This window comes from Sycon ciliatum, chromosome 1, assembly GCF_964019385.1.
Source record: "Sycon ciliatum chromosome 1, ocSycCili1.1, whole genome shotgun sequence".
NCBI classification, from domain to species: Eukaryota; Metazoa; Porifera; class Calcarea; order Leucosolenida; family Sycettidae; genus Sycon; species Sycon ciliatum.
This window is the reverse complement of record NC_088643.1, coordinates 83342347-83367030: the sequence shown is the minus strand read 5'-3', so window position 1 is coordinate 83367030 and position 24684 is coordinate 83342347. Positions and strand designations below refer to the sequence as shown.

Here is a 24684-nt window from a genome sequence, read left to right as displayed (position 1 = left end):
TAAACGGGTCACGCCGCCCTCCACCCAAGCATGAGCACTATGAGGGGCAGTGGCAAATAAAGAGAATCAGCTAGCAGAACTGGCAAAACAGATGAAACAATGGAGCAGAACGGACGACTGCTGTACAATCATGTTCGAGTACTGTAACAACAACCTGACAGCTACAGTGACAACGACTGAAAATGAACAGGAAAGAAAAAAAAAAATTCAAAATTTCACGCCACGAAAAAACACTGTCCACGAAAGAATCTACCAAGCAAAAGGAGTGTGGGCATCCGAAATCCCACCAGGACTCCACTAGCAGTTCTTCCACGTTGACGATGTAAGCGGCAGGGCAATGCCTCACAAATCCGACAGACATCCGCAACGCTTGACCAGTGCACTCATGACGACGAAAGATTGAAGTTTCAATTCCCACCATTCCGCCATTGCGACCTTCCTCTCCGCACTCGCTCGTCCACTCCACTGAAACAACGACTTGTTCCAGCACTCCACCAGCCAATCCGCAATTCCCACCACTGCATTCTTCGAGCTTGGATTCTTCACAGCACTCGAGGGATAGCTACTCCACTGCGAGTGGTGGACCACGGCCGACGCAGCAGTGACAATATCGAAGTAAATTGTCCTGCAAGCTACATCGCGATTCCGCGCTCCAATCATGCAGCACTACCTTGGCAGTGTGCGAGGGTGCTCCAGGGTCGACTCTGGCTACACCAGAGTCGCCCTGGGCAGGCAGAAAAACTTTGGAGAAAGCCAAGAACACGGAGCTCAGAAAGTGTAACCTGCTCCCAAGGAGCACAAAAAAACCACACACACACACACACACACACACACACACACACACACACACACACACACACACACACACACACACACACATGCATACAAACAAGTATACATGTGACTGCACACGTATGCACCAGTACGTGAGACATACAAGCATTAGATGACTTATTAGCCAATCAAGTATAGCAGTCAACAACGAATTTGGAAAGAAAATGCTACGAAGTACATGCACCTCTCATTGCTACATGTCGTAAGCTAGTCAGTCAGACCTCGCTTATCCGGTCCTCTTTTATCCGAATCCCTCACCATCCGGAAGACAATCGTTGGTTACCGATTTACAGCATACGCCATGCATACATACAGTATGTTTACTTTCTTGTTACAGTATGTGTGTTCGATTATCCGGTTCCCTTGCCTATCCGGATATTTTTTGTGGAAAACGGATGTGTGCGGTTATGCGAGGTTTGACTGCATTATTTTCTCAAAACAAGACTTAGTACCTGGAAGTTGGTGAGTCCACCTTCTTGACGAAGCATTTCATCCATGCAGTCGATGAGGTGCAGGCCGAATGCATTCTTTGCATTGATTTTCTGCATCGATGACAGGAGCAATACAAGAAAGACACAAAACAGATGATTATAATGGAACCAGTATTAGGCCATGGTAAAAGTTATCTTTGATTCTCAAGTACGCGCGCACCGATTTTTGGCGGCGCACCGACGATTGATTTATTTCTATGCATGCATATGCGCACATGAAAACAGTCAATGCATGAATCAGGGAGTAGTAAAATACCGGTATGTTTCTACTCCCTGGCCTGAATAATAAAATAATTATATGAACCTGTGACGTACATATGTGTGACCCTATCTTTAGAAATAAAAAAATTGTGGGAAAAAATAAAAAATCGCTCACTCGCACCGATTTTCACAGGCTCATGACCTGAGAATCAACTTTATTTTTTACCATGGCCTTAGATACTATAATATTGTATGTTCATACCAGTAGTGTCCATGCAAGAGGTTATGTGATTGACATCATCATATGTGCTTTGTATGAGGTGACAAGCCAGTGCTGGTATTTGTGATGCCACTCCGTACAAAACACTTCAAATGATGACGCAATCGTGTACCGTAATGTCACGTATAAAGGCATGACCTGTATACAGTCGTCCCTCTCTGATCCGGCACTTGTTTATCCACCACCCTTGCAAACCAGCACACTTTCTGGCAAAAACTGATTTTATTAGTTCATTTTCTACGCTTTAATCCGGCACTTGAATTCCGGTTCCAGCAGCGATTTTCTGCAGCAAATCGCTCAAACTGTACATGCTTCGATTTTATAATCCAGCAGTTGTACATCGTATACCGTACCAGTGCCCAGCTATGTCAGTTTGGTCAGTGCATGACATGCATGAACTAACTTATCAGGGAGCATTCTACACATGTAACATACACTTGGGAATATCCTATGCACTGTATAGACATGCATTCCACAACGCACATAGATTGACACAGAAAATCCCTGAGTTTTGAAGTAAGTGTAGTACAATACCAGTACATAGCTGCCAAGTACTGACGGTATTTTTTTCGGGATCGTCAATGCAAAATCCTGGGATCTGCCGCACTTTGTCGGAAAATGTCTATTTTTCCATTTTTCATTCAATTTCAACTTGTTATGGTGACGTCATTGATCAAAATAATGATGTACCGCAAACCGAACAAACTGTGGATTCATTGTCCTTTAGAACAACGACGATTCCTGATGAGCGTTGTACGAAAACTTGTTTGAACCCTAATTTTTCTCTACGCTATTTCTTCCTACTTTCATTGGTGTATTGCACATTGCCTCCACCATTTTACATTGCATGAATAAAGTATACACAAATGTCGATTCAGCTTGTCTTATTGATTGCGGTTATCAAACTGTGGACAACCATTCCTTTCAGTGTTGCGGCCGAGATCCATGCTGGACTGCATGCAGTATGCCAGGAAATCGTCAAAACTGCAGTTTACCTCATTTTCTCAATTTTTCAGGATATTTGAGAAGAGTTTCGGGATTTCGGGAGGTCATCCAAAAATGCGGGATAATCCTGAAAAAAACCAGGATACTTGGCAGGTATACCAGTACATACATTCTCTGAGGACAGCTTGATGCAACTAGCATAGTGATCTGCTAGCTGGGACTGACTCATGCCATTGTCTCCAACAAAGCCAGGCCTGAAACAAATACATTCCAAAACACAACACCAGAAAAGTAGTTAGTACATGTGAACAAAGTGACACGCATTACTACCGCAAATGCACAGCTAGGGAACATATCAGTATTCCCTACAAAGAGGGAGAGGGAGAGGAAGAGAGAGAGAGAGAGAGGGGGGGGGGGGAGGGGGGAGGAGACTGAGTGACAGGAGTGTAAACAGAAGTGGAAAAGACCATATCAATCCAGAACACATCCTTTACAGTCTAATCCCGACGAGTCTTGGGGATATATGCACTGTGTGTGTGTGTGTGTGTGTGTGTGTGTGTGTGTGTGTGTGTGTGTGTGTGTGTGTGTGTGTGTGTATGTTAGCTTGCTGCGCATACTCCTCGTCGTTTCGTGAAAGTACGTCTTGTGGAGCCCTTGTGGGACGTTCGGTGCCCACCCTCCAGCTCAAGAATGTGCTTTCCTGGTGCATGAAGGCCGAAGCAGTACGCGTACGCGTACAGACGTTATTGTTGAACAGAACATCATGTTCACATTAATTTTGTTCCTTTTTCAGTCGTTGCATGTTATACTTATAGTGGACCTACAGCAGACTGTTCATCTGGTTTGTGATATTTCCTTCCTCTGTTTGTGAGTCCCTTTCCATCAATATGGCAGCTTGTTTTGATTTCCTTTTTTCAATTCATTTTGCTGTACTTCCTGTTTTGTTTGCGCCACTGCCCCTCACCTTGCGCTCAGTTCTCTGAGTGGAGGGCGGCGTCACCCCAAGGGGTAGCTGATTGATAGTAGTAGTAGTAGTAGTAGTAGTAGTAGTAGTAGTAGTAGTAGTAGTAGTAGTAGTAGTAGTAGTAGTAGTAGTAGTAGTAGTAGTAGTAGTAGTAGTAGTAGTAGTAGTAGTAGTAGTAGTAGTAGTGTGTGTGTGTGTGTGTGTGTGTGTGTGTGTGTGTGTGTGTGTGTGTGTGTGTGTGTGTGTGTGTGTCTTATAGGTTATAACCGTTAAGATTCCGGTTAACCGATAACCTGAAAACTATTTCAGCCCTACTTTTATCCCAGAATCTTCTTGTTCACTTCTAACGCCATGGCTTTATAACTGAGAGTGATGGATCTTCTATTCGAGACATACGGTAATGCCATTGCGTTGTAGGTTCGGAAAAAAGGTATGCACGAATGCCACAAAAGCATAGCCATCCAACACACTTGGGCAAATGGATAAAGTCAGCTGATGGCATAGGACTTACGTCAGACGTTTTGTTGGTGTGCTGCAGCAACAGCTTTACGAGTTACGGTGCCCTTCGCTGGGTTTTCATAAACCGCAATGCAGGTATGAGGCTATGAGCTGCACATACCGTATTTCCCCAGATGTAAGTCACACCTTCTTAAGACTTTTATTGATGTGAGTACAGTATAGGGCTTGAAAGTGCTACGTCACAGCATAGCAACAATGTCAAAAATTCAAAAAATGGATCCACTTGGATCCAATTTTTGTATGGATCCAAGCACATTTCAAGCCGTCTTACTCACAGCAAGGTGATGTAACCAGTGAAACTGACTGATTTGGCTACTGGGGGCGGGGTTACAACTGGTGGCGAAGTAAAAGTCACCCCTGCATACGACATGAGTGGGTTGCTATGCACCCACATACTGAGGCAATAGCAAAGTCACACCTTAGTGGATCCAAAATAGAAATCTGATGTCAATTTACTACTCCCTGGCCGTTTTTGACGTCATCACTTTCAAGCCCTATATTGAAACAATATGGCTCAGACCTGAAAATGAGGATGCGACCTACATATGTATAATCGGGAATTAACAGTGTTCAATATGCTAGGGCTGTGCTGCACTTGGGCAGTGGTGTGCTGTTTATATTCATGCCAGTGAACCTCACCAGAACTGTAGATCTACAGTTTAGAGGACTTCCACTACAAGGACTACTGTACTGCGGCAATACTAGGGAGGTTTAGTCCCACGTTATCCGTGTGTACTTTACGTGTGTGTACCACGTGATTCTCAGTGACCCACGTATAGACGTTTTCTGATTCACGACATACCGTGTATGGAGGCTCACCCACGTTCTGCCAGAACGTGAGTGAAAATCAGAATGGAGCGCATGGTGCAAGCTGTGAGGGTGCTTGGCTGCAGAAGTTTTCGAAGCGCGAAATCAAAACATTCAATGAGCTTCGAAGCTTCGTCTTTGGCCAAGTTTGGGCCTTTCGCTTCATGCTTTTGTTTGTTCCGTGTGACTAAACACAACATTGCGAACGTGGGTCTATAGGGCTTGAAAGTGCTACGTCATAGCATAGCAACAATTTAAAAAAATTAAAAACTGGATCCACTTGGATCCAGTTTTTGTATGGATCCAAGCACATTTCAAGCCGTCTTACTCACAGCAAGGTGATGTAACCGGTGAAATTGACTGGGCTGGCTAATGGGAGTGGGGTGACAATTGGTGGCGAAGAAAAAGTCACACCTACATACGACATGCGTGGGTTGCTATGCACCCACACACTGAGTCAATAGGAAAGTCACACCTTAGTGGATCCAAAATAGAAATCTGATGTCAATTTACTACTCCCTGGCCGTTTTTGACGTCATCACTTTCAAGCCCTATTGCATGAACTTTACATGTATCACCAAGAGTACATAAACCAGAGTGTGCAACTGTGCATATCAGATCTGAAACAGCGCAGTTCGTGCACTACGTCACCCTGATGAGGTCAGCCAAGCCGCGACTTGCGTACAGCTCAAATTTTCATGTTTCATAGCCAGGAAATCAGCCAAGTTTGCTTGATTTTAGACGTCCAGTTTCAGTATTTCGGTGTTTTGTGTGACTGTGTACGCTGCGTACATCCACCGCCAAGTAAAGTCACCAGGCTATTCGTATCAAAAAGTCCGTAAAGTCACCAGGCTATCCGTACCACCGCGACTGGTTACGCAACTTTTCACCGTACCTGTGGCTTACCATGCTGTCAGAAATGACGTAGTGCACGAATTACGCTCCCACAGGAACCATCCCGAGTTGCACACTCTGGTTTATGTACTCTTGGTATCACCCACGTTCCCGTATCCGTTACGTGTAACTAAACCTCTCTGCTGTCACTGTGCAACAGCAGCATGCAGCATAGATGTACATAGTCAGTACACCTGGCCCCGGCATAGTACCATGGCGACAACTCCCACGCAAGAAAAGCCAGAGAGAAAGCGTGACGAGCAGCAAAGGAACGTCCTGAGTGCTGAAGCACAGTTTGTCCATTTCGTTACCGTATTATTAAAACAGAACTTGTTTTTCCTTGTGTGTGTGTGTCGCCCAATCCGTGCACCCCCACCTCATACACCCAATGACAGGCCCTCTGCTGCACTAAAAAAACATTCACCCATTAGCCATTATCAGTGAGATGGAAGGATGTTTTGTAGTTTTAACGGCATTATAGCAATGCCCATGGTTTAGGTGGGTGCGGTTAGTAGGTAAGCAATTTGAGTGCATTGGTATTCCATGCTTATTGCTAACTGCTCCGTGCAAATACATGCAGAGACTGCATTGGATATCTCACCTTCCACCAGCTCCTGGTTTCCGAGGTGAACCAGCGCCGTGAGGACTTCGCAAGGAAGCTGCTTGTCTGTCAACCTTGCGTTTCTGCTTTTCAGCCTCGTCATCATTGGCATGGTCAGACAGATCTACAGGAGCCCGAGGAACTGGCGAGCGCAGCAGCCGCTTTTTCTCAGTACCAGACAAGCAGACGGGCGTTCTTTCATGTCTGGGTGTGGTGGCCATTATCCCTAAGCACCCCTCCGCCACAAACACAAACTGCGAACAAAGTTACTTAGAAAAGTGTGGGTCCAGCAAACATACTGTTTGGTGGCTTTGCTACTTCGTTTTTGTGAAACGTGCAGAGAGCTACAAATGAAAGCGTCCCCTGCCACTGCACTGCAAGTGCAGTGGTGGATTTTGAACTTGCCGCCGTTTGCGGCTATGACAACAAGAAACGAACAAAAAATGGCATCACTCTTCTTCTTTCATTTTATTGGCAAAAAAATCATTTTTGCAACGTTGCGAGATAATTATTTTCACAAGGCTTGCTTTTACGAATTGCAGTGTGTCTGGACTCTGGAAACAGTACTCTTTCCTCAGCTTCTTCATTATTAGATCAAAAGATCCTTCAACCATGGGAGACAGCAAAGATGCCCGTATGCAGCGTGAAATCATGCAGATTGCTCAGCAAGAGCAGGCCAAGGCAGAGTTCCAAGGAGCTGTGAACAAGATCACTCGCCTGTGCTTCGACTCATGTGTCAGCAGACCATCTGCTAAACTGGGATACTCAGGAGAGCAGTGCTTCCAAAATTGTGCTGCCCGATTCGTGGAGTCCAGTGAGGTTGCTGCTCAGTCTGTAGCCTCTGCTATTCAGCACCAGGCCGGTCAATTTGGTGGAATGTAGGATGCAGCATTTGAAGAATTGTGCAATCCTGATAATGAGTCCAGCAAGGTTGTGGGCTTGTCCCAGTTCCGCTCTTCAGCAGCAAGCCAGCCAGTTTGGTGGTATTATTTAGAACGGTGTGGATTTATAATATCTGCCGAAAGTTCTTGTCAACTTCACATCGGACCTAGTAGAAACTTCATCATTTGTGGAAGTAACAATTTACCCCGTTTTGAGTCGATCTTTACCCAATGCTGACCCTTGATGTGTTTTGTTGAATACTGGTGGGTTTCTTAGGTTTCCTGAACTGGCTTGGGCCCCTAGACTATGTGGAGTGTATGGTTATTTATTCTCCCGTACGTGCGTGGCTCATCTCCCCAGTACACTGGTCTGAATTGAACCGGTGAGTTGCCATGTGCTGTTTTCCTTTTTTTGTCATGTGACCTCGATCTCTGTACATAGGAGAATTCTAAGTTTTTGTACCACAGCTTGTGTACGACTTACTACTAGTCTTTTCCTTGGGTTCTCACACAGTCAATTGAATAGCCATGGCCGATGGTCAACATTGACTTGATTCAATTATTTGGCTGGATGAAGTTAACCACCTTAGCACTGCGTGTCACTGGTTAGAGCCAGGTTTGCATGGTACTGTCCAGAACTTACTCTCCTTCGGTGTGGATTTGGCGGAGCCTAAACCTGAACAAATGTGACGGCACAGTGGCAGTGTACACTACGACCAATCCTGGAAATTGAATGGAGGATTGTCGGGATTGAAAGTGCCAACACTTGATGGTACTGGACACCTATCTCAGCTAGAGGTTGTTCAACATGAATATGATTAAAATTTAGACCGTACCGTCATTCCGCGCATATAAGCCTACGGGCCTATATCCGGATATAAGCCCACCTCCGTTTATAAGCCCATGGGCTTATAAACAGACACAAATGCAACTCGCGTGTCAACAAGAATTTTTCACAATGTGGACTCTTCCTACCATGGTACAGCAGGTCAGTGCAGTTTACCAGAAGAGTATGGTAGACTCACTATGAGCACAGACTTGTACTTTTTCATGAACCTTCAAAATTCGAATATTGGCCCATGGGCTAAAAAACGAACATGTTTTACTGGATATTTTATCCCCAAACTGCGCGCGGAATTACGGTATGCAGTATAATATGACACGTTTCCCAGAGGTGAAAGCTGCCACTTCCTGCGTGAAATACTAATAAACCTTGGGGGGCCATCCGGCATTATCGATAATTTTTCACGGAACAAGAAAGTTTAGTTACAACCCTCCACCACGTCCACCCCTGCCCCATGCACGAAAAAATATATTGACTTCACAGCTAGATTGCATCGATATTTCAGCTATCAATAGTTATTAAAAACGAATTGTCCTCGCCCGATCCACCAGGTACCCGTAAACGAAGCACTTTCGTCTCGTGTAAAGATCGATAATTATGGACGGCCCCTTAGGCCGGGTCCATCCGCCATCGGTAATTTTCACGGGATGAACCAGTTACAACGAAAAATATATTGACTTGACTTGACAGCGTTACAGGCTTGGAAGGGGTTGCTGTGGATACACACAAAAAAGGAGCCTGTCGCGCGTATTATAGCTGCGTTTGATATGAATGAATGCAAACAAAATCAATTGCAAAAGTTGACAATCACCATCTCAAACAAAATATAACAAAACGTACTTTGCCCACAACAAGTCTCTTGCTGGTAGCAGCTTTGGTGAGAATAAGATTACGGCAGCATACACAGCAGATATATCACAGATATGCACAGGGGAACTTTGACAATGAATTGATACGAAAGAATGCATCACTGAGCGGGTGACCAAATGTCAAAAAGTACAGTTACTACACACAGGGCAAAAAAGAATGCTTGGAAGAGGTTGCAGTCTACACCTGGAGTTGCTAGGTATCCTACTTCTCCATGCTGCTCATCTCATCAGCACTTTGAACGGGTTGAAGGGGGCGGGAGGTTGGAGAGATACAACTACAAGTGCTTTTACACAATTCTGCAGAGCTTGGTCAGACATCTGGTTCACCATTCACGACGTGATGTGAGGCATGAGGTCTATGCTGTTGCACACCGATCAGAGAGTACACTGCATTGATAAGCAACCAGAGAGGAAAGCAGAGACAGCACATTCAAAATACAGTAGAAGCTTAGCATGAGCTCTGCTGATGAGACCAAACAAGGTTGACAGCTAGCTGTCCAGAGGTTCAGAAGAACTTTTTTTTTATCCGCGCACCTGACAGCCAATGGGTACCTGTCTCAGAATCATCTGAAACTCGTCACACCCATTATGGGTATGACCAATAGTGACGTTTAGCCATATTAAACCAAGAGTATGCAACTGTGAGTCTGTGACCTCCTTTCTATGGGCCTGTTACTCATTGCACTGCCGTCATTACATCATCCAGATCCATCTGCACACTTTGGGAATATACTAGTACACTTTCCGTATGGCTTAGAATAGAAACTAACATTCAAACTGCAACAGTTACTGCAGTTTGTGCACCCAGAATTATCACGCTGTGATTGGAACGAATCGAGTGAGAACGGGCGTACTGGCACAAACACTAAGAGACCATGATGTTTAGTGCATGAGTACAGAGCGTGGTGCAGACTAGTCGCGCAATGATGAAGCCAGTTGTCCCGCTCTAGCCTGCAATCACTCTTGCATGCACTAACTTGGTTATGGAGTCTTGGTATGACGGAGAATTCTTGTTCAGATGGGCTCACTCAACCAATATGGATACCATTCATAGGCATGCCATAAGTACACTCTGGTATTTTTTACACCAAAAGAACCAATTAATTGCTGTGTAGAAGCCAGCCTTTGCTATCCATACCTTCTTCTTTCTTCGGCAGTAACAACATGCCCTGCAAATTTCAGTACACACACATGCACACACACACACACACACACACACACACACACACAGACATGTACATAAGTGTAAATATACCAGCAAATCAGTACGTTTCAGGATGTTGAAAGGGGGAAAGTCAAGAAACCTGGACTGCCGCCACCAGTACAGGACTCGAACCAGAGACCCTCGGTTTTGACCAGCGCTGCTCTACACCACTTGTAAGCTATCCTATTCGTCCTGACTTCTGGTTGCCCTACAACCTTCCTTTCTATCTACCCGACTGCTGTTTTCTGCACTCCTTTCCGGTCTGGGCAATCCTGGACCACGTCGCAGCATGTTGTTACCGAGTTCTTTTAAAATATAACTTATTTACTTCGTTATCGGCACAGGCAACGCGGTCTGCTCATTGGAGGCTCCAACCTCCAATTCCTGTCCAAAACGAAGGCATCCCTAATCACCGACATTGTGCTTGGTGTGTAGTACTAACTACACTGACTACACTCAGTGACTGTACTGGTAGCAGGCTGCCTTACCATTGCGGAATATGATTGTAAATGAAGGCCTCCACGGCATGACCTGAGAACACATATAGTACACAAACAGTGGGGAACACATCAACACGACGAACCATCAATGTCACTCCGGCAGTAGTCACACCGAGCAGCCTCATCAGCCATTACTTTTCCAATGCAGCAGAGCTCAGTATTCCACTAGGCAACAAGGGGTACAACTTACCCGCATGACAAACTTCTGCGCAGGTTTGGCAAATCCCTGGGGCAGAAGGCACAAGAGGAGATTAAACAGAACCAAGTGGAATGAGTGATTGACTGTCGGCCGAGCCTGCAGGTCAGGTCGAGCGGTGACATTTCGCATGCCAATGGTCCCATGACCTTGAGTGCACCTAGTATGCCAGCTGTGATATGTGCATGTTATCACCTTTAACCAGGTGACTTCATTGGGAGTGAGGGCATTGATCTCATACATCTACAGGACCTCCCTCATTATAACAAGTCCGGTTAGTACATAAACCCCGTCAGTAAACACATAGGATGAAGAAGAAAGACACAATGTGTGCTATCTATGTATTTGTACCGCATGTCCGCACCTTTAAAGCCATGGTGGTATATTCGATTATAAAGCCAGTCTCAGTTATAAAGCCATGGGCTTAATAAATGAAATGACAGTTGAAGTTTGTTTCGTAAAAATGAAGGAATAAGTACTACTTCGAAGTATGCTAACAAACTTAGAGCCCAGCAGGAAGGGTGAACAAGTAGATTTAGATTGAAATTTCTGTGTGGACTTTGACTTTTATGGCATGGCGAAGTGGGCGAGTCATTTTGCATCTAAAAAAAAAGCAGCGGTGTTTCGAATAAGGCCATGGCTTTAAAGGCGCTGACATACGGTATATACGGACGATCTTTTGCATCCAAGGAACAGCTATGTTGGAGATTTTCAATGATCTTATAACAAGTTGAAGCGTCGATAATAATTATTATTTATGTTGCATTGACTATTGAGGGTACCCCATATAAGTACGAATCAGTGCTTCTTGTATCTTTAGTTGAAAGTCCTGTTGCAAGATAAGTATCGTTCTAACTACTAATGAGGGAGGACCTGTAATTAGTCGTGGGTAGTCCGGGGTTCAGCCAGCTCCATTTCAAGTTGTCCATGTCTTCAGCAATATCAACGGATTGTGCATGGGAGTAGAACTTGGCCACATGTGTCAACAACCGTTGTCGGAAGTAATGGGCCATTGTGCTACTATAGCATAGCTACGTATAGAATTAGCACAAGCACTCGGCCGTGGCTGCAGCCGGAACATGTAGCGTATTGTACTTACAGTTGTAGTTGCAAGTCTTGCAGGTGAAGTAGTCGACGGTGCTCAGGTCACCCACCTTGTATGTAGTAGCAAAGCACTGCTTCGGTAGCTCGCTGTATTGTGTGCAACCAGACAGCCGGGAACGCATGCAATGTTACATTTATACTACAACTTGTTTAACTTGTAAAGTGGCTGTGCTGTTCAATGAAGTCCGATAGTGTGCGTCAAGTTTGCGCCCTGCACCTGCTCACAGCCCGGTGTTCGCAGGTCGAGACGGCATAGTACCCAGCACGTACAACACTCGCGTGGTCAAATTTCACTGAGCAACATTAGTAATTAGTCTCCATAGCCTGACCTTGAAGTTACTTTGAAACTGCAGAAGGATCAGACTTCATCAAGTATGTTGTGCATAATGCTGCACAAGCCATAACAAATGTACTCAAATAATCACAAATACAGAAGGGGGGGGGGGGGGCTGTTTTCGCTGTAATTTCAAGATTCATACGCTGAGCGATCACTATAGTATGATGTGCTCAAATGATCTAAATGTCATCCTTATGAGTTGCCCATACCTTTTCAGATTCACCGTTCCCAAAAGCTGAATCTCACTGTTTGGTTTCTGTGAACACCACCAGGAAAGAACAGTACACATAGTGGCAAGCCTGTGTCAGAATCGTGCAGCAGCATGTAGCTGTGGCCAATGCAACATAGCATAGCATGAAAACGCTATTTTTTTACCTGCTAAAACTAGCCGTTCTGCAGTACGAGTGCTCAATGAGGACTGTCCGGACAGGCACTTACCACACAGTAGTTGGCTAACAGGTGGCAGTCAGTCGCCATGACAACACCAGCATTACCAGCCTGCAGGAAGGACACCGCCGCACATAGTCATTTGATGAGTGGATCAGACACTTGAAGTACATAGAGGGCGTGCGCGTTGTCAGACTACATCACGCACGAATCAAGATCTGTCAACATCCTGCCTGGAGACATGTATAGTACATATACCATGCTTCTCTGCTATTCTCATAATGACTATCATCAACCAAGTTATCTAAACCAAACACACACGCACACACACACACACACACACACACACACACACACACACACACACACACGCACAAAAACTGCACAGCAAGATCCCCAGCTCCAGACGATTCTTTGCGAAGGATGCACAACCGGTGTAACGACACACAGTACTGTAGCCTTGACCGCGGGCCAGCGATGAACTTACTGAACTGGCCGCTGCATGGCTGACTCCACCTTGACTGTTAGCACTGCCCGGCAAATTGAAAGGCCTAAACACCACAGGACAAACAACTGAACTCATTGTCACGGTGCTGGGTTGGACAGTGGAACTAGATGCCGTGATCAACATTGTGCGAATCCAAACCTATGTACTTCAAGAACGTTATAGTATGGTCCTATTTGCCACTGTACTGTCTATAATTCTTGGTGTGCATGTGTGCATGTGTGGGCTTGAGAAATGACACGCAATCAGCGGCAACATTAACGGATGTTGTCTCAGCAGCCCAGTGAATTTCCTATTCAGTGTTGGGCCTGCCGGGGGTCGGAACCATGTGTCCCTTTTCAACATCAGGCTTGGCGCGGGTGACCCTGCTACATAAACAAATACTGAAGTACTCAGTCAGTATACATGTACACAACTTAACCCGTGCATGGCATGATGCGTCCCCGGTATTGTCTATCAGCCTTACCCAAACAGCATCAGCCTGTACCCATCCTCGATGGTATCCACATCTTGTCCAGCGTCAGACATAGCCTGCTTCAATCGCTCTACCACATCCTCACACCTTCAAGGGAACGTCAGCATTTCCAACACCAAGAGAACAAAAGCACATACAAGTTGATGCTGGACAGTTTGTAAAGCACCAACAGGCATACACGAGCATGAAACCACCGAGCTAGCGGCCATTGACAACTAAGTCACAAAGAGAGCCAACAAACTTGACCCTATATAAGGTATTACAACGGACGCCTATGAATACACCTACAATGCATGTTGCCACATACTTATCCTTTGCAGTTATTGTGATGTTTTGCGCCCGGAAGTTCCGTGACGGCACCGACAGGGTGACCTGAACTGGAAGTGTGTTGGGATCTGGCAGGTTGAGAGCTAGTTTCCTGTGCCCAAAAGTACACATCATGCGCACCAACATAACAAATGTAGGTACATGTACATGCATCAATTCCCCCCTCCCCCAAAAAACATGCAAGTTGAAGCACATGCTCCTCTTCTCAAAAGTCAAAATCCCCAAAAGCTGACTTTCCTGTATGATACCGTCTTTATACCGTTCTTTAGCTCGGCCACACTGATGTCACCAAGCATGCACATGGACAAACACGCATATATACGCACCCGCACGCACGTACACACATGCGTCTAGGCGGCCATGAAGTCGAGAACCCAGGGCGGAGAGTTCCCTAAACCTCACCACCACTTCCACGATTCATGTTGTGCGTGCTTCTCTAGCTGCATCTCATGTTTGGCATTTAAAAATAAAACATGCGGCACACACAATCACAAACCATGTGCACACAATCACAAACATACGCACACATCCATATCTGCTGACAGCACATTGCTACCACAGAGACTCCAGCTTACTCGTCAAACGACGTCGCCAGCAAACCAACAACCGAGTCCAACTGCTGATTCAGTAGCACTTTCTGCTGCTCACACTCTTCAACGACTTCTCCAAGACGCCTTTCCAATACTAACACACCGGCAGAATTCGATACAATACAAACAATCCACAGATTCTCGAAAAAAGAAGACATGCGAAGCATTTGAAAGTGTAGTACAGTAGAGAATCATAGTCACCGGGACATTCTGCACAGGATCAAGTCTTTCAAAATTTACACAAGTTGTAAACATACATGCTGGCGGCAAGTCACGTGACTTCAGCGTTTTCTGATCTTCCTCGGCCTTGTTGTTGACGAGGGTAATTTGCTTCTGGCACAGGACACGCATGCTCTATTCGCATACACACACACACACACACACACACACACACACACACACACACACACACACACACACAAATGCACACACGTATAGAATGGACAATATAAATACCTGGCCTGGGGTCATGCCAAAAGAAAACTGAAATTATCCATGGGATGAATTCTGCATGTGGGTGCCTGGAGGGCTATTCCCTGAAAGATCAAATCCATTGATCATTGTCCGTGCCATGCCATGCAGCATGCGACAAATACTAAAATCAGTGGTGCGTGTGTGTACTACAGCACTGCGTACTCAACTCCTTTACAGAATGGCTAAACAGTCGCATAGAAACACAGGTTATTATCATTCAGACCTCGGTACATACGTTATCAATCACTTACTGCCAAATGCTTCTCGTACACACCCAAGTAGTTCTTCATGTGCTCTAGGGGCAGAAACAACAACACCATGACAACATAATAAAATTTGCAACAAAACTTCCACTCGCACTACATGTACAGTAACGAACTTGAGGCAGACTGATCGAACACTGCAACTCAAAGAAGAAATCTAAATTTCCAAACTTCCAAACTCATCGCCATTATGTCAGTGCCGGGTCACTATCGGCGGATGTTCAGAATTACACACGGTGTGCCGGTGGTCACGGATACACACACCAAGGTGTACTGCAGAAGTCCTAGAAGCCATTAGCAGTCTACAACCACAGGGAAGCAGCCAGCACCACAGGGAAGCAGCCAGCACCGGCACAGCCAATAAACTGTCAGTTAGCGGCTGGATTGCTATTGGTTGACTTTGAACACAAGCTTACGAGCCTCGTATACTGGAGGAGATGCTACTTGCACAAAACATTGCTGTCTGTGCGTGGTTAAGAACGGCGTAGGCGAAAGTTCTGGCTAATGCCCTCTACCATCATGGGAAAAGTTCACATTATAAGGTGCACGAGTGCCCATGTACTTCACATCGGACGTGGACTGTAAGTACGGCTAATCGCAACTCACTTTGCAAGATAACCTCAAAGGGAGTCAACGCAGAAACAACATTCTCCTCTGGGTTAGCTGTAGAAACAGAAAACAGCGGTAAACTATACGATTTGGTTGCAGCTCACCTCTCAGTCATCGTAAATCATTCGTAATGCTGGGGTCTGCATTACCTATATATTACATGTACTGGGCCGCATCATCACAGCAGCAGCAGCAGCATGGATGGGAATGAGTATACTTGAAGTGATGCCTGGATTAACATTAGCTGCTTACCGTCTGGTCGGCACTGTTTGAACAGTTTCTCCATGTACTTCTTTGCTGCTCTATCTCGCTCTTGCTCAGCCAGACCTACGGCAATACGTGCACGTAGCATAACAATGATCCAATAAGTTAGAAGGGTGCGTTCCTATTTTTCTGCTGGATCTTACCGTGGCCCCCTGGTGACAGTACATGCGGCAATATAAACTGGTGTGTCGCAGCAAAACTATAGCATACAATCTCCACAGTCACTGGGACACCAGAGTAGAGTATGTTACATAACTAGGGAGCATGTCACACACAGTTCTAGATTCATGGGAATCAGTCCTTAGTAAACCTTACGGAGAAACTCATCCGTTGACTTATCGGCAACCAGCTGTTTCTGCTTCACGTGTTGATTGCATAGCGGGCATCGGGATCTGTGACAGAAGAATACCAGTTATGCAGGACATACTCGTACATTACTTAAAAAGAAATGTTAGTGCACAATATCTACTTGACGGTAAATCCGCTCTGGCCGTGGTTGTTGTGGCGTATGTCAATATGTGTACGTGCACGCCTGCGTGTGAGTGCTTTCCGTGTGCGTGTATGCACGTGTGTGACTATGCTGGCATTGCTTCCTGGATATATGTGTGTATGCTTGTGTATGGATGGTACATCACGGGCAGCACTATGCCCGCACACACACACACATACTCCACCAAGGTATATAGGCCACAAGCCACCGTAACTGTCTACATCAGCTTACCCCCGATCCACAACCTCCTCTATGCATGTTTTGCAGTAGCGATGGCCACATGGCGTGATTGTTGCGTTAGTGATCGTGTCCAGACAGATTGAGCAGATAAAATGATCCTTGATCAGTGCGAACTACCACATCCGAGACATGAACACACAAATACAGTGTCATTGAGATAAAATAACAGCTGTGTCCAAAAGATAAGCTATTCCTTGTCATGTGCATCATTTGATCAACGAATATTGGACAAAAATTCTGACAATCTATTATCAATAAATATTCATCACATTGGACTGTGGTACAGTAAGTTATTCATAAACCGGCGAGGAAATTTGGTTGAATGTCGCATGGTTAGGAACAGACGTCCTTAGTCTGCGAGTAACGGTTAGAGACTTGAAGCAGACACGAGCTCGGAAACGTATTCATCAAGTTTATTAACATACATTAAATCATATTTCTCACGGCTAATCCCCAGGCCATGGCATACCTGTGCACTATAGGCAGGGTTCTAGCCAAAGGGGGGGGGGGGGGGGCACAGCCCCCCCCCCCCCGTGAAAAAATGCCGCCCCCTACTCAGTCTTTGGGTTTTGTACAAGAAACTACTGCAACGATAGGCAACTGTGCCTGCATGTTCATAACTCAGACTTACTACACTGTCCCTCCAGGAAATCGCGATTCCACGGATGCAACAAATTTCGCGATTTTGGCCAAAACCCGCAAATTTCTGAAAAGTCCCCGATTTCCCCGCGTTTTTGTTCTTTTCTGCACTTCTTTTTACATTTTTCTGCACTTTCCACGCAGTATACAGTGCTTTCTATGATCCTGTACTAATTATTTGCACAGTACGCAAATAGCGATTCTAATGATGCAACAAATTTCGTGATTTGGCCCAAATCCGCAATTTCCTGCCAATAATTCCGCGAGTTCCTGGCAAGTTCCGCATCTTTCCGCACTTTTCGCCGCATTTTTTGTTGTTTTCTGCCGCAATTTCTTGCGCAAGTTTTCGATGACTTTTTCCGCAAATTCCCGCAGGGACAGACTACAGCAAAATAGTAGCGACAAAGTCGGCCATTTGATATGTTCATATACTTTTTTTTTTAAACTAAAGCCCAGCCAAGCCCCTGTGTCTCAGTCGTGCCAGTATCTGTTGACATTTTCCAGTGCATGTACCGGTACACTGCCCATAGTGTTAGTATCCAGACATGCAAGCTATATTTCAGAACCATTGTCCCATCATGGCATGGGCATGGGTGGGGACAAAATAAATTAATCGCTCACCGGTATGTCAACGGGAAAATCACTCTCCATTATTTCGGCTGCCTTTCACTCAGTCAACGGCTACAGTTGATCCACTGGCAGTTCTTACCAATAATCTTGGTAATGGCGATAGCAGCTACAAGTAGTAGTAGTAGTCGACTCACCCGGTACGCGGTAAGCTACGCAATTGGTAAATTCCGGCGCATTAGCGGTTGCTACTACATAGACGCTTGTTCGTCAGTGATCCTGAGCCTGAGGCTGAGCTACCACTGCAACCACTTACTACAGCAAAATGGTGCGCTGCGGACAATGCCTTTCTAGAAAGTAATTATTTTTGTCTTGTAGTTCTACCCTACGTCCGGTCCCTAGGCCCTAACTAGTAGTAGTAAGGCTACGGTGGCCTACGCCTGCTATGCGCCGCGTTTCAAGTAGTAGTCCGAGATTTCTTTCGGACGGATACGTAGTCAACCACCTCCTAAGTCCTTTGCAAAGGTTGGTGAATCAATGCACCGCTAAACCATGTAAACCGGGCAACTCTGACTGCAACACGTCGTAGATCTACACACGAGCTAGCTAGCGACAACAATGCAAGTGGTCAGGTTGATTGTGCACTGTGGCCGGGCACATGCACATGAACAGGAAACTAAAACAAGACTAATAAAGACTTTTAAAAGTGCAGTACTAATACTCGACCAGAACGTTACTAAAGTCTTTATGAAGTATCTCTCTGAGGACCGTCTTCTTTCTTCTGAGTTCTGTGGGTATCTTCCTTTTATCAATGTTTCGATGTGGCAATCTTGAATCTTTTTGGCAGTTTTACCTTTTTGTGCTGCTTTGGCATTTTGCTAGTGTCGAGTCTAGTCGACATCAGGAGTCAATGACGATCATCTACTGTCACAACGACGTCATTGCTTCTCCAGCTTTGCTGTAGACATGGTAGATCTACTAGTACTACTGGTAGACGTGTAGTTAGCTTTACTTGACATCAATGACCTGGCCCATGGCATGGGCACTGGCACAGTCTGGCATAGCAGTACTGTACTGGCTTCTGCGAGTGCGACTCTGGGCCAGTCTGGCCTGGTCCGGACCTGTGCAAGTGTCGGTGGCATTCACGGAATTTCACGCCACGGCCTGCCTTCTTCTTCTACATACTTCAAGTCTGGGGAGATAGCGCCTATTTCTATCCCAGTCGCTCTCATTGCGTCACCCTCACAGCTAGCACGATGGTCGATGGAAGTAACACTTAGTTCGAGGGGAAGCCCCTTTATGGGAAAGCCCCTGCATGGGCACGTGTCCACCCGTACGGTACCCGCCACGGCCGGCCGCGCGACGCGCTGGGGGGATGGGCTGCATGCGACTTTCCACATTTCAAAAACTGTAAAATTTCCCTGGTAGCTGCATGAAATTATTCAGTAAACACTGTGAACTGCGACAGGGGAAATATTAATTGAAAGTTCCTTCTACTGTCCCGCTTTCATAGAGAAAACACGAACAGTGTGGTCTATCCTATCAGTTGACGTGTGTAACTGAAGTCCAGTCGTTCAACCTTCCCGCAGTCAAGTTCCCCACGACAGACTATTGTAGCCTATTTTTGTCAAGGACAAGAAATTGAACATCTCCCAGATTCTGTATTAGGTTCCTTATTATCGCGGCCTTCTATAGTCTACTGGCACTACCAGCCATATTCCTGTGGTTCATTTGTAAAATTTTGATCACTGAATGAGTGTATAGGTAAAGAGAAGTGATGGATGTACCTATGGACAAGGCTCTGGCACAGGCTGTGTGGAACCAGAAGATGAAGGCAGAGAAAAATGAGCAAGACCCTGACTTTTTCAGTTCAATGGCGGTTTTGCCTGATCTTGGTGGTCCTGACGAGACCGATCTGGCACTGTTCCAAGACCCTGAGCAAATGGCCAAGATGCCGCCAGGTGAATTAGCCCTGCGTGCAGCGGAACACGGACAAACAGAAGTACTGCGCTCTCTAATCAAAGAACATCCGATCGTGGTTCACACAACCGACTCGGATCAGTACACTCCGCTGCATCGTGCGTGTTACGGTGGTCATGTGGAGTGTGCATGCATTCTGTTGCAGGCCGGCGCTGATCCAAACGCTCTGACGTGTGAGTCCTGGACACCGCTGCACTCGGCATGCCGATGGAACAAGTGGCAATGCGCAAAGTTGCTGCTGCAGAACGGCGTTGATATCAATCGTGCGTCCAGCGGAGGGCAAACGGCACTGCATCTGGCAGCAACCACTCGCCAAGTTGATCATGATTTGCTCGCTGTAATGCTATCTGATCAGAGACTTGATGCTAGCATTCGGAATAGCCTTGGAGAAACTGCAAAGACCCTGGCTAATCGCGAAAGCTACTATGCCAACATGCTGGAGGCTGTGGACGATTGTCTCAATGTCAATGCATAGCTCTACAGTTGTTAGAAGTTCGGAATGCACCAATACTGTCCGATTGCGCAGAAATGTGAATCCCGTTGAACTGTATCCAGCTGTTTACTTGGAATACAGGAGCGGGAAACCACACTGACTGAATAGCACCAAAGAGCAAAGAGTGCTCAACTGGGCCGTCCGGATTGCTTTCTCCCTTATCAAGTAACACGCTATGGAATGCCGTCACAGGGTCTTAGCACGTATGGCAAACGGCTAAGACACCCAAGGCGTATTGTTATGCAATAGAGGCATGGGTTTGCCAATGCTGCAATCTACGGTACTAGTAGTTGGAATTCAGAGCGGGGGCTGTTTTCGACCTATCACGTTATCAGGACAGTGAACGGCACTGATCAGCTTTGTGTTTGTAGCTCTGCTTCAAGAGTCTCACGCTCTGCCATTTGTGTTGCTGCCCATACTCCTACATGGAATGCCACCCTTTGTTGTGCTCAGTGTACAATGCTGAGCTCAACGGAATTTTGCCACTTCCTGTCCTGAGTATGCACGCTGTGTTGTTCATGTGCTGTGCACAGCCTGCCACACGCCTACAGGCACACTGCTGGAGTGGAGGTGTTCCAACTGTTAATGGCTTCTGATGGTAGCACCACACACAATTATCAACGCTTCTACTTAAGTATGCTACATGGATACCAAACTAACTTATTCACCAACGATGAAATTGTACCGCAGACCAACATATTATACTGCAACAAAGAAGGATGGAAGAGGATGCACTTCAGCCAGAATTTAAATCAAATGGCTGTCCAGCAAGCGCTATAACCCAGATGTCAACCTAATTTGTTTGGTTCAGCTACAACTCCCACCACTGAAACTGTACTGCAGTCGACCCATTATCTCCACATATTTATGCTCGTCGGTCTTCCAGTCAATGTTGTGTTCTGTGTCATTTACCTGCTTTGCGACACCGCTGGTCATACTATAATGCACGATGCTTCGCACCGGCAGAGTGCAATGCCAACCCTGCAGCTCTTTTCTGAGATGTTTACCAGATCCACTCGGTCAGTATCAAGCAAACTTCTTCGACTAATACCCAAGAGTAATCTGGACATGAAATTTCCATATATCTATGATGTGCTGTTTGTTGTTGGGCGCTGGTCATGTAGGTCTGTTCAACTTCATACTTCTACTACAGTAGTACCATCTACTTCTACATTTCTGCCTCCATGTATATTGTGCATACATCTTTGAAAAATCCTCTGAAGATTGTAATTGGAGATTTTATCAAATGGCATGGGACGTCATCGTTTGCAATCAGATGTCGGCAGACGCTTTTTGAACCCGTAGCAGCAGCTGCTAGTATAGTGCTCAATGCCCTGGATGCAGAACCTTCATACACATAAAGGACACAGCCACCGAGGATTAGCTAGTGATCCGGAAGATTGCTGTAGGCGCAAAACTCGGACTAGCAACCTAATTGTCTTCCATGTGTGTGAATTATGATTCATGAAGCATCCATAAATCCATAATACTGAAGTGCAGGTGTTTGAGTGGTGCAGTAAAGACTACTCATTTAAATCGCAGCACCAAACACTCAACCACTCATGACACACAGGCCAATGATTATAACTTATAAGTCATTCGACGACCGTATGCATATACAAAAAACAGTGTGAAGTTCGAGGCATGGTCCAGCCATTCAAAGCCTCTTCTGTAAGACAAAATTATAATAAAACTCAATCCAACACAAGAGAAAGTCATGTGCTATCCCAGGTACTGTTTCCAATGCTCGCTGGGGCTGGGAGGAGGGGACGGCCAGCCACATGGCAATGTTGATGTGCTGGACTGTGGTTCTGTAGAGGCAAACATGTCCCACTGGTGACGCACTTGCACGAAGTGTCCCACGCTGCATGATGCTTGCTCATAGAACGAACGAAACATTGCTAAGCCTTCTATCTCCTCAACAGTTGCCTCGTTGTTAGTGGGCCCATCCTTTCCCTCATCACGGAGCTTGGCAGAACGCTTCGCCTTTTCCATCTGGCGGTTCACTTCCTCCTCTTTCTCCTCTTCAAGCATGACTTTGAGCATCTGCTCCTCTTCGTCATAAGCACTGGCTTGCCGCGACCAAAGTTGGCTTAGCCGCTCAATCTCAAGTTTGAACTTGGTTTCGTCCTCCTCAGATATGTCTACACCTTCACGATGCAAGACGGCCTTACGTTCATTGTGCAGATCTGTCAGCACAGTCAGAAGGTCCTGTGACTGTTGGGCCTCAAGTTGCTTCTTCCGAACTTCCCCGAGAGCACCGCCAGCTTGGTTGCGAAGTGAAGCTTCGTGTCGATAGGAAATATCTGCGGCTATCCGCCGAGCCTGCCACTCGTCGATACGCTGGTGAAGCTCTTTGCGCCGCTCAATCGAACCAGGTCCGTACTCCTGGTCCCAGTGCTGACGACGGCGCTGCTTCGCTTTACGGCGCTTGAGCTTTCTCCGACGGATGGTCGTGGCCAGCCGAGATACATCTGCATCGGGGAACTGACCGAGGGTAGAAGCGAGCCCATGACAGGCTTCAGTCACTTTAGCGAGCAGGGCATCCCAAACGTCCGGTGACTCGTAAGTAACCTTCCGCTGAAGATCAGCAAGTCCCTGCAGGGTCTCATCCGATATCTTCTGAAAGTTGGCCAAAAGGTGTGTCTGGCTTGTTAGAGAAAGGTTGCTGCCATGCTTACCTTTCTCCGACAGCCGCTTCTGGCCCCGAGCATCTTGCCAGTGTTTCACCCAATCTTGATCATCATTGGCTCGAGTTGGCAACGCTTTTGTTTGTGTCGGTACAGCTGGTGGTACTGAAGTGGGTACAGTAAGTGCAGGAATGCCTGGTAAGTGACGAGCCATACTGGCAGTTGTTGAAAGATGATTTGGTGGTCGTACTGGCAGAAATGATGGTGCCATGGTCGTTGGCTGTTCTAATGAAGGTTGAGGCAACCTGGGCGGAGGGCCTTGTTGAGGCATCGGAGGGGCTCCATGCCGCAGCTGCTGTCCATCAGGTGCTGGCATAGACCCGAACTGATGATTCGGTGGAATGGGGAGTCTATGCTGAAGCTGCTGCTGAGGTGGACGTGCAGGTAGAAATGGTGGCGGCATCGTTGATAGGTGTGATAAGGATGGGCGAGTTAACCCGGGAGGAGGAATGGGTTGTCGACCCGGGGGACTTAACCCTGGGGGAGGAATGGGTTGTTGACCCGGGAGAGTTAATCCTGGGGGAGGGATGGGCTGTTGACCTGGTGGCATCGGGGGTGGCCCACGCTGTATATTATGTTGTCCATCCGACACTGGCATAGGCCCCAAATGACGACTTGGTGGAGGAGCAAAGCGTCTATGTTGAAACTGTTGCTGATGTGGTGGCAAAGGAGGATGGTGCATACCTTGTTGTTGTTGGTGGTGGTGTTGCACTTGGTCCGGCGGCATCCATGGCCTCATGAATGGTGGCGGCCTTGCCATTAGCGACGTTCAATACGCTCTCTAGCTCTTCAGTTCCCTGAGAAATTATCAACAAGCAGTAGATGCTACTCAACTAGTCACTGATGGCATGGTAAGGCAGGAAGACCATTTCCAAGTCAAATAATTATAGAAGATTTGTTACAATAGTGTGGAGACTACACCATGCTCTTCAAATGACCGTAATGGAACTCGAAACACACGCACATTCTACCATAATATTGGCTGGTGATTTACAAGGAATGAGCTGTTGTTATAAAACATACAGATAATTATAACTTATGTTTCGTCTTCTCCTACTGTAACGCAAATACTGACTTCCTGATTCGATTTTCAAAAATGTTCATAAACTACCACATGCACACTATTAGTTGCACTGCTGCATCGGTCTTCATGGTGATGACTCATATGCATGATCTGATCGTGTTTCCGAAGTACGTCATGTGGTCAGTGCATGCACAGA

General features: G+C 46.2%; 4 protein-coding genes across 4 annotated transcripts in view; 1 reads left to right on the top strand and 3 right to left on the bottom strand.

Annotated features, from left to right (window-relative positions):
* LOC135805916 (condensin complex subunit 2-like) overlaps window positions 1–6919 on the bottom strand; it is a 28579-nt gene extending 21660 nt beyond the window's left edge. Inside the window, exons 1-3 of the mRNA XM_065320036.1 lie at window positions 6537–6919; window positions 2921–3005; window positions 1287–1376 (exon numbers count right to left, since the gene is read on the bottom strand). Coding sequence (XP_065176108.1) covers window positions 1287–1376; window positions 2921–3005; window positions 6537–6757 — 396 coding nt within the window. The 5' untranslated portion in view covers window positions 6758–6919. The remainder of the gene's footprint in view (window positions 1–1286; window positions 1377–2920; window positions 3006–6536) is intronic.
* Window positions 6920–8838: 1919 nt separating this feature from the next.
* Window positions 8839–19102, bottom strand: LOC135805917 (tripartite motif-containing protein 5-like). Its single transcript, XM_065320037.1, has 18 exons — window positions 18356–19102; window positions 17087–17208; window positions 16681–16757; window positions 16354–16428; window positions 16099–16155; window positions 15481–15524; window positions 15013–15109; window positions 14741–14849; window positions 14146–14256; window positions 13830–13925; window positions 13346–13409; window positions 12910–12969; window positions 12681–12727; window positions 12130–12221; window positions 11025–11060; window positions 10823–10865; window positions 10269–10299; window positions 8839–9517 (listed from the first exon to the last, which is right to left on the bottom strand). The coding sequence occupies exons 1-18, from the start codon at window positions 18383–18385 to the stop codon at window positions 9506–9508; spliced, it is 1203 nt and encodes a 400-aa protein (XP_065176109.1). The 5' UTR covers window positions 18386–19102; the 3' UTR covers window positions 8839–9505.
* Window positions 19103–20078: 976 nt separating this feature from the next.
* Window positions 20079–20756, top strand: LOC135808316 (ankyrin repeat domain-containing protein 49-like). The gene has a single exon (XM_065321491.1). The coding sequence runs from the start codon at window positions 20079–20081 to the stop codon at window positions 20754–20756; it is 678 nt and encodes a 225-aa protein (XP_065177563.1).
* A 1572-nt stretch (window positions 20757–22328) lies between these two features.
* Window positions 22329–24366, bottom strand: LOC135805915 (programmed cell death protein 7-like). Its single transcript, XM_065320035.1, has one exon. The coding sequence runs from the start codon at window positions 24222–24224 to the stop codon at window positions 22497–22499; it is 1728 nt and encodes a 575-aa protein (XP_065176107.1). The 5' UTR covers window positions 24225–24366; the 3' UTR covers window positions 22329–22496.
* Window positions 24367–24684: the final 318 nt, after the last annotated feature.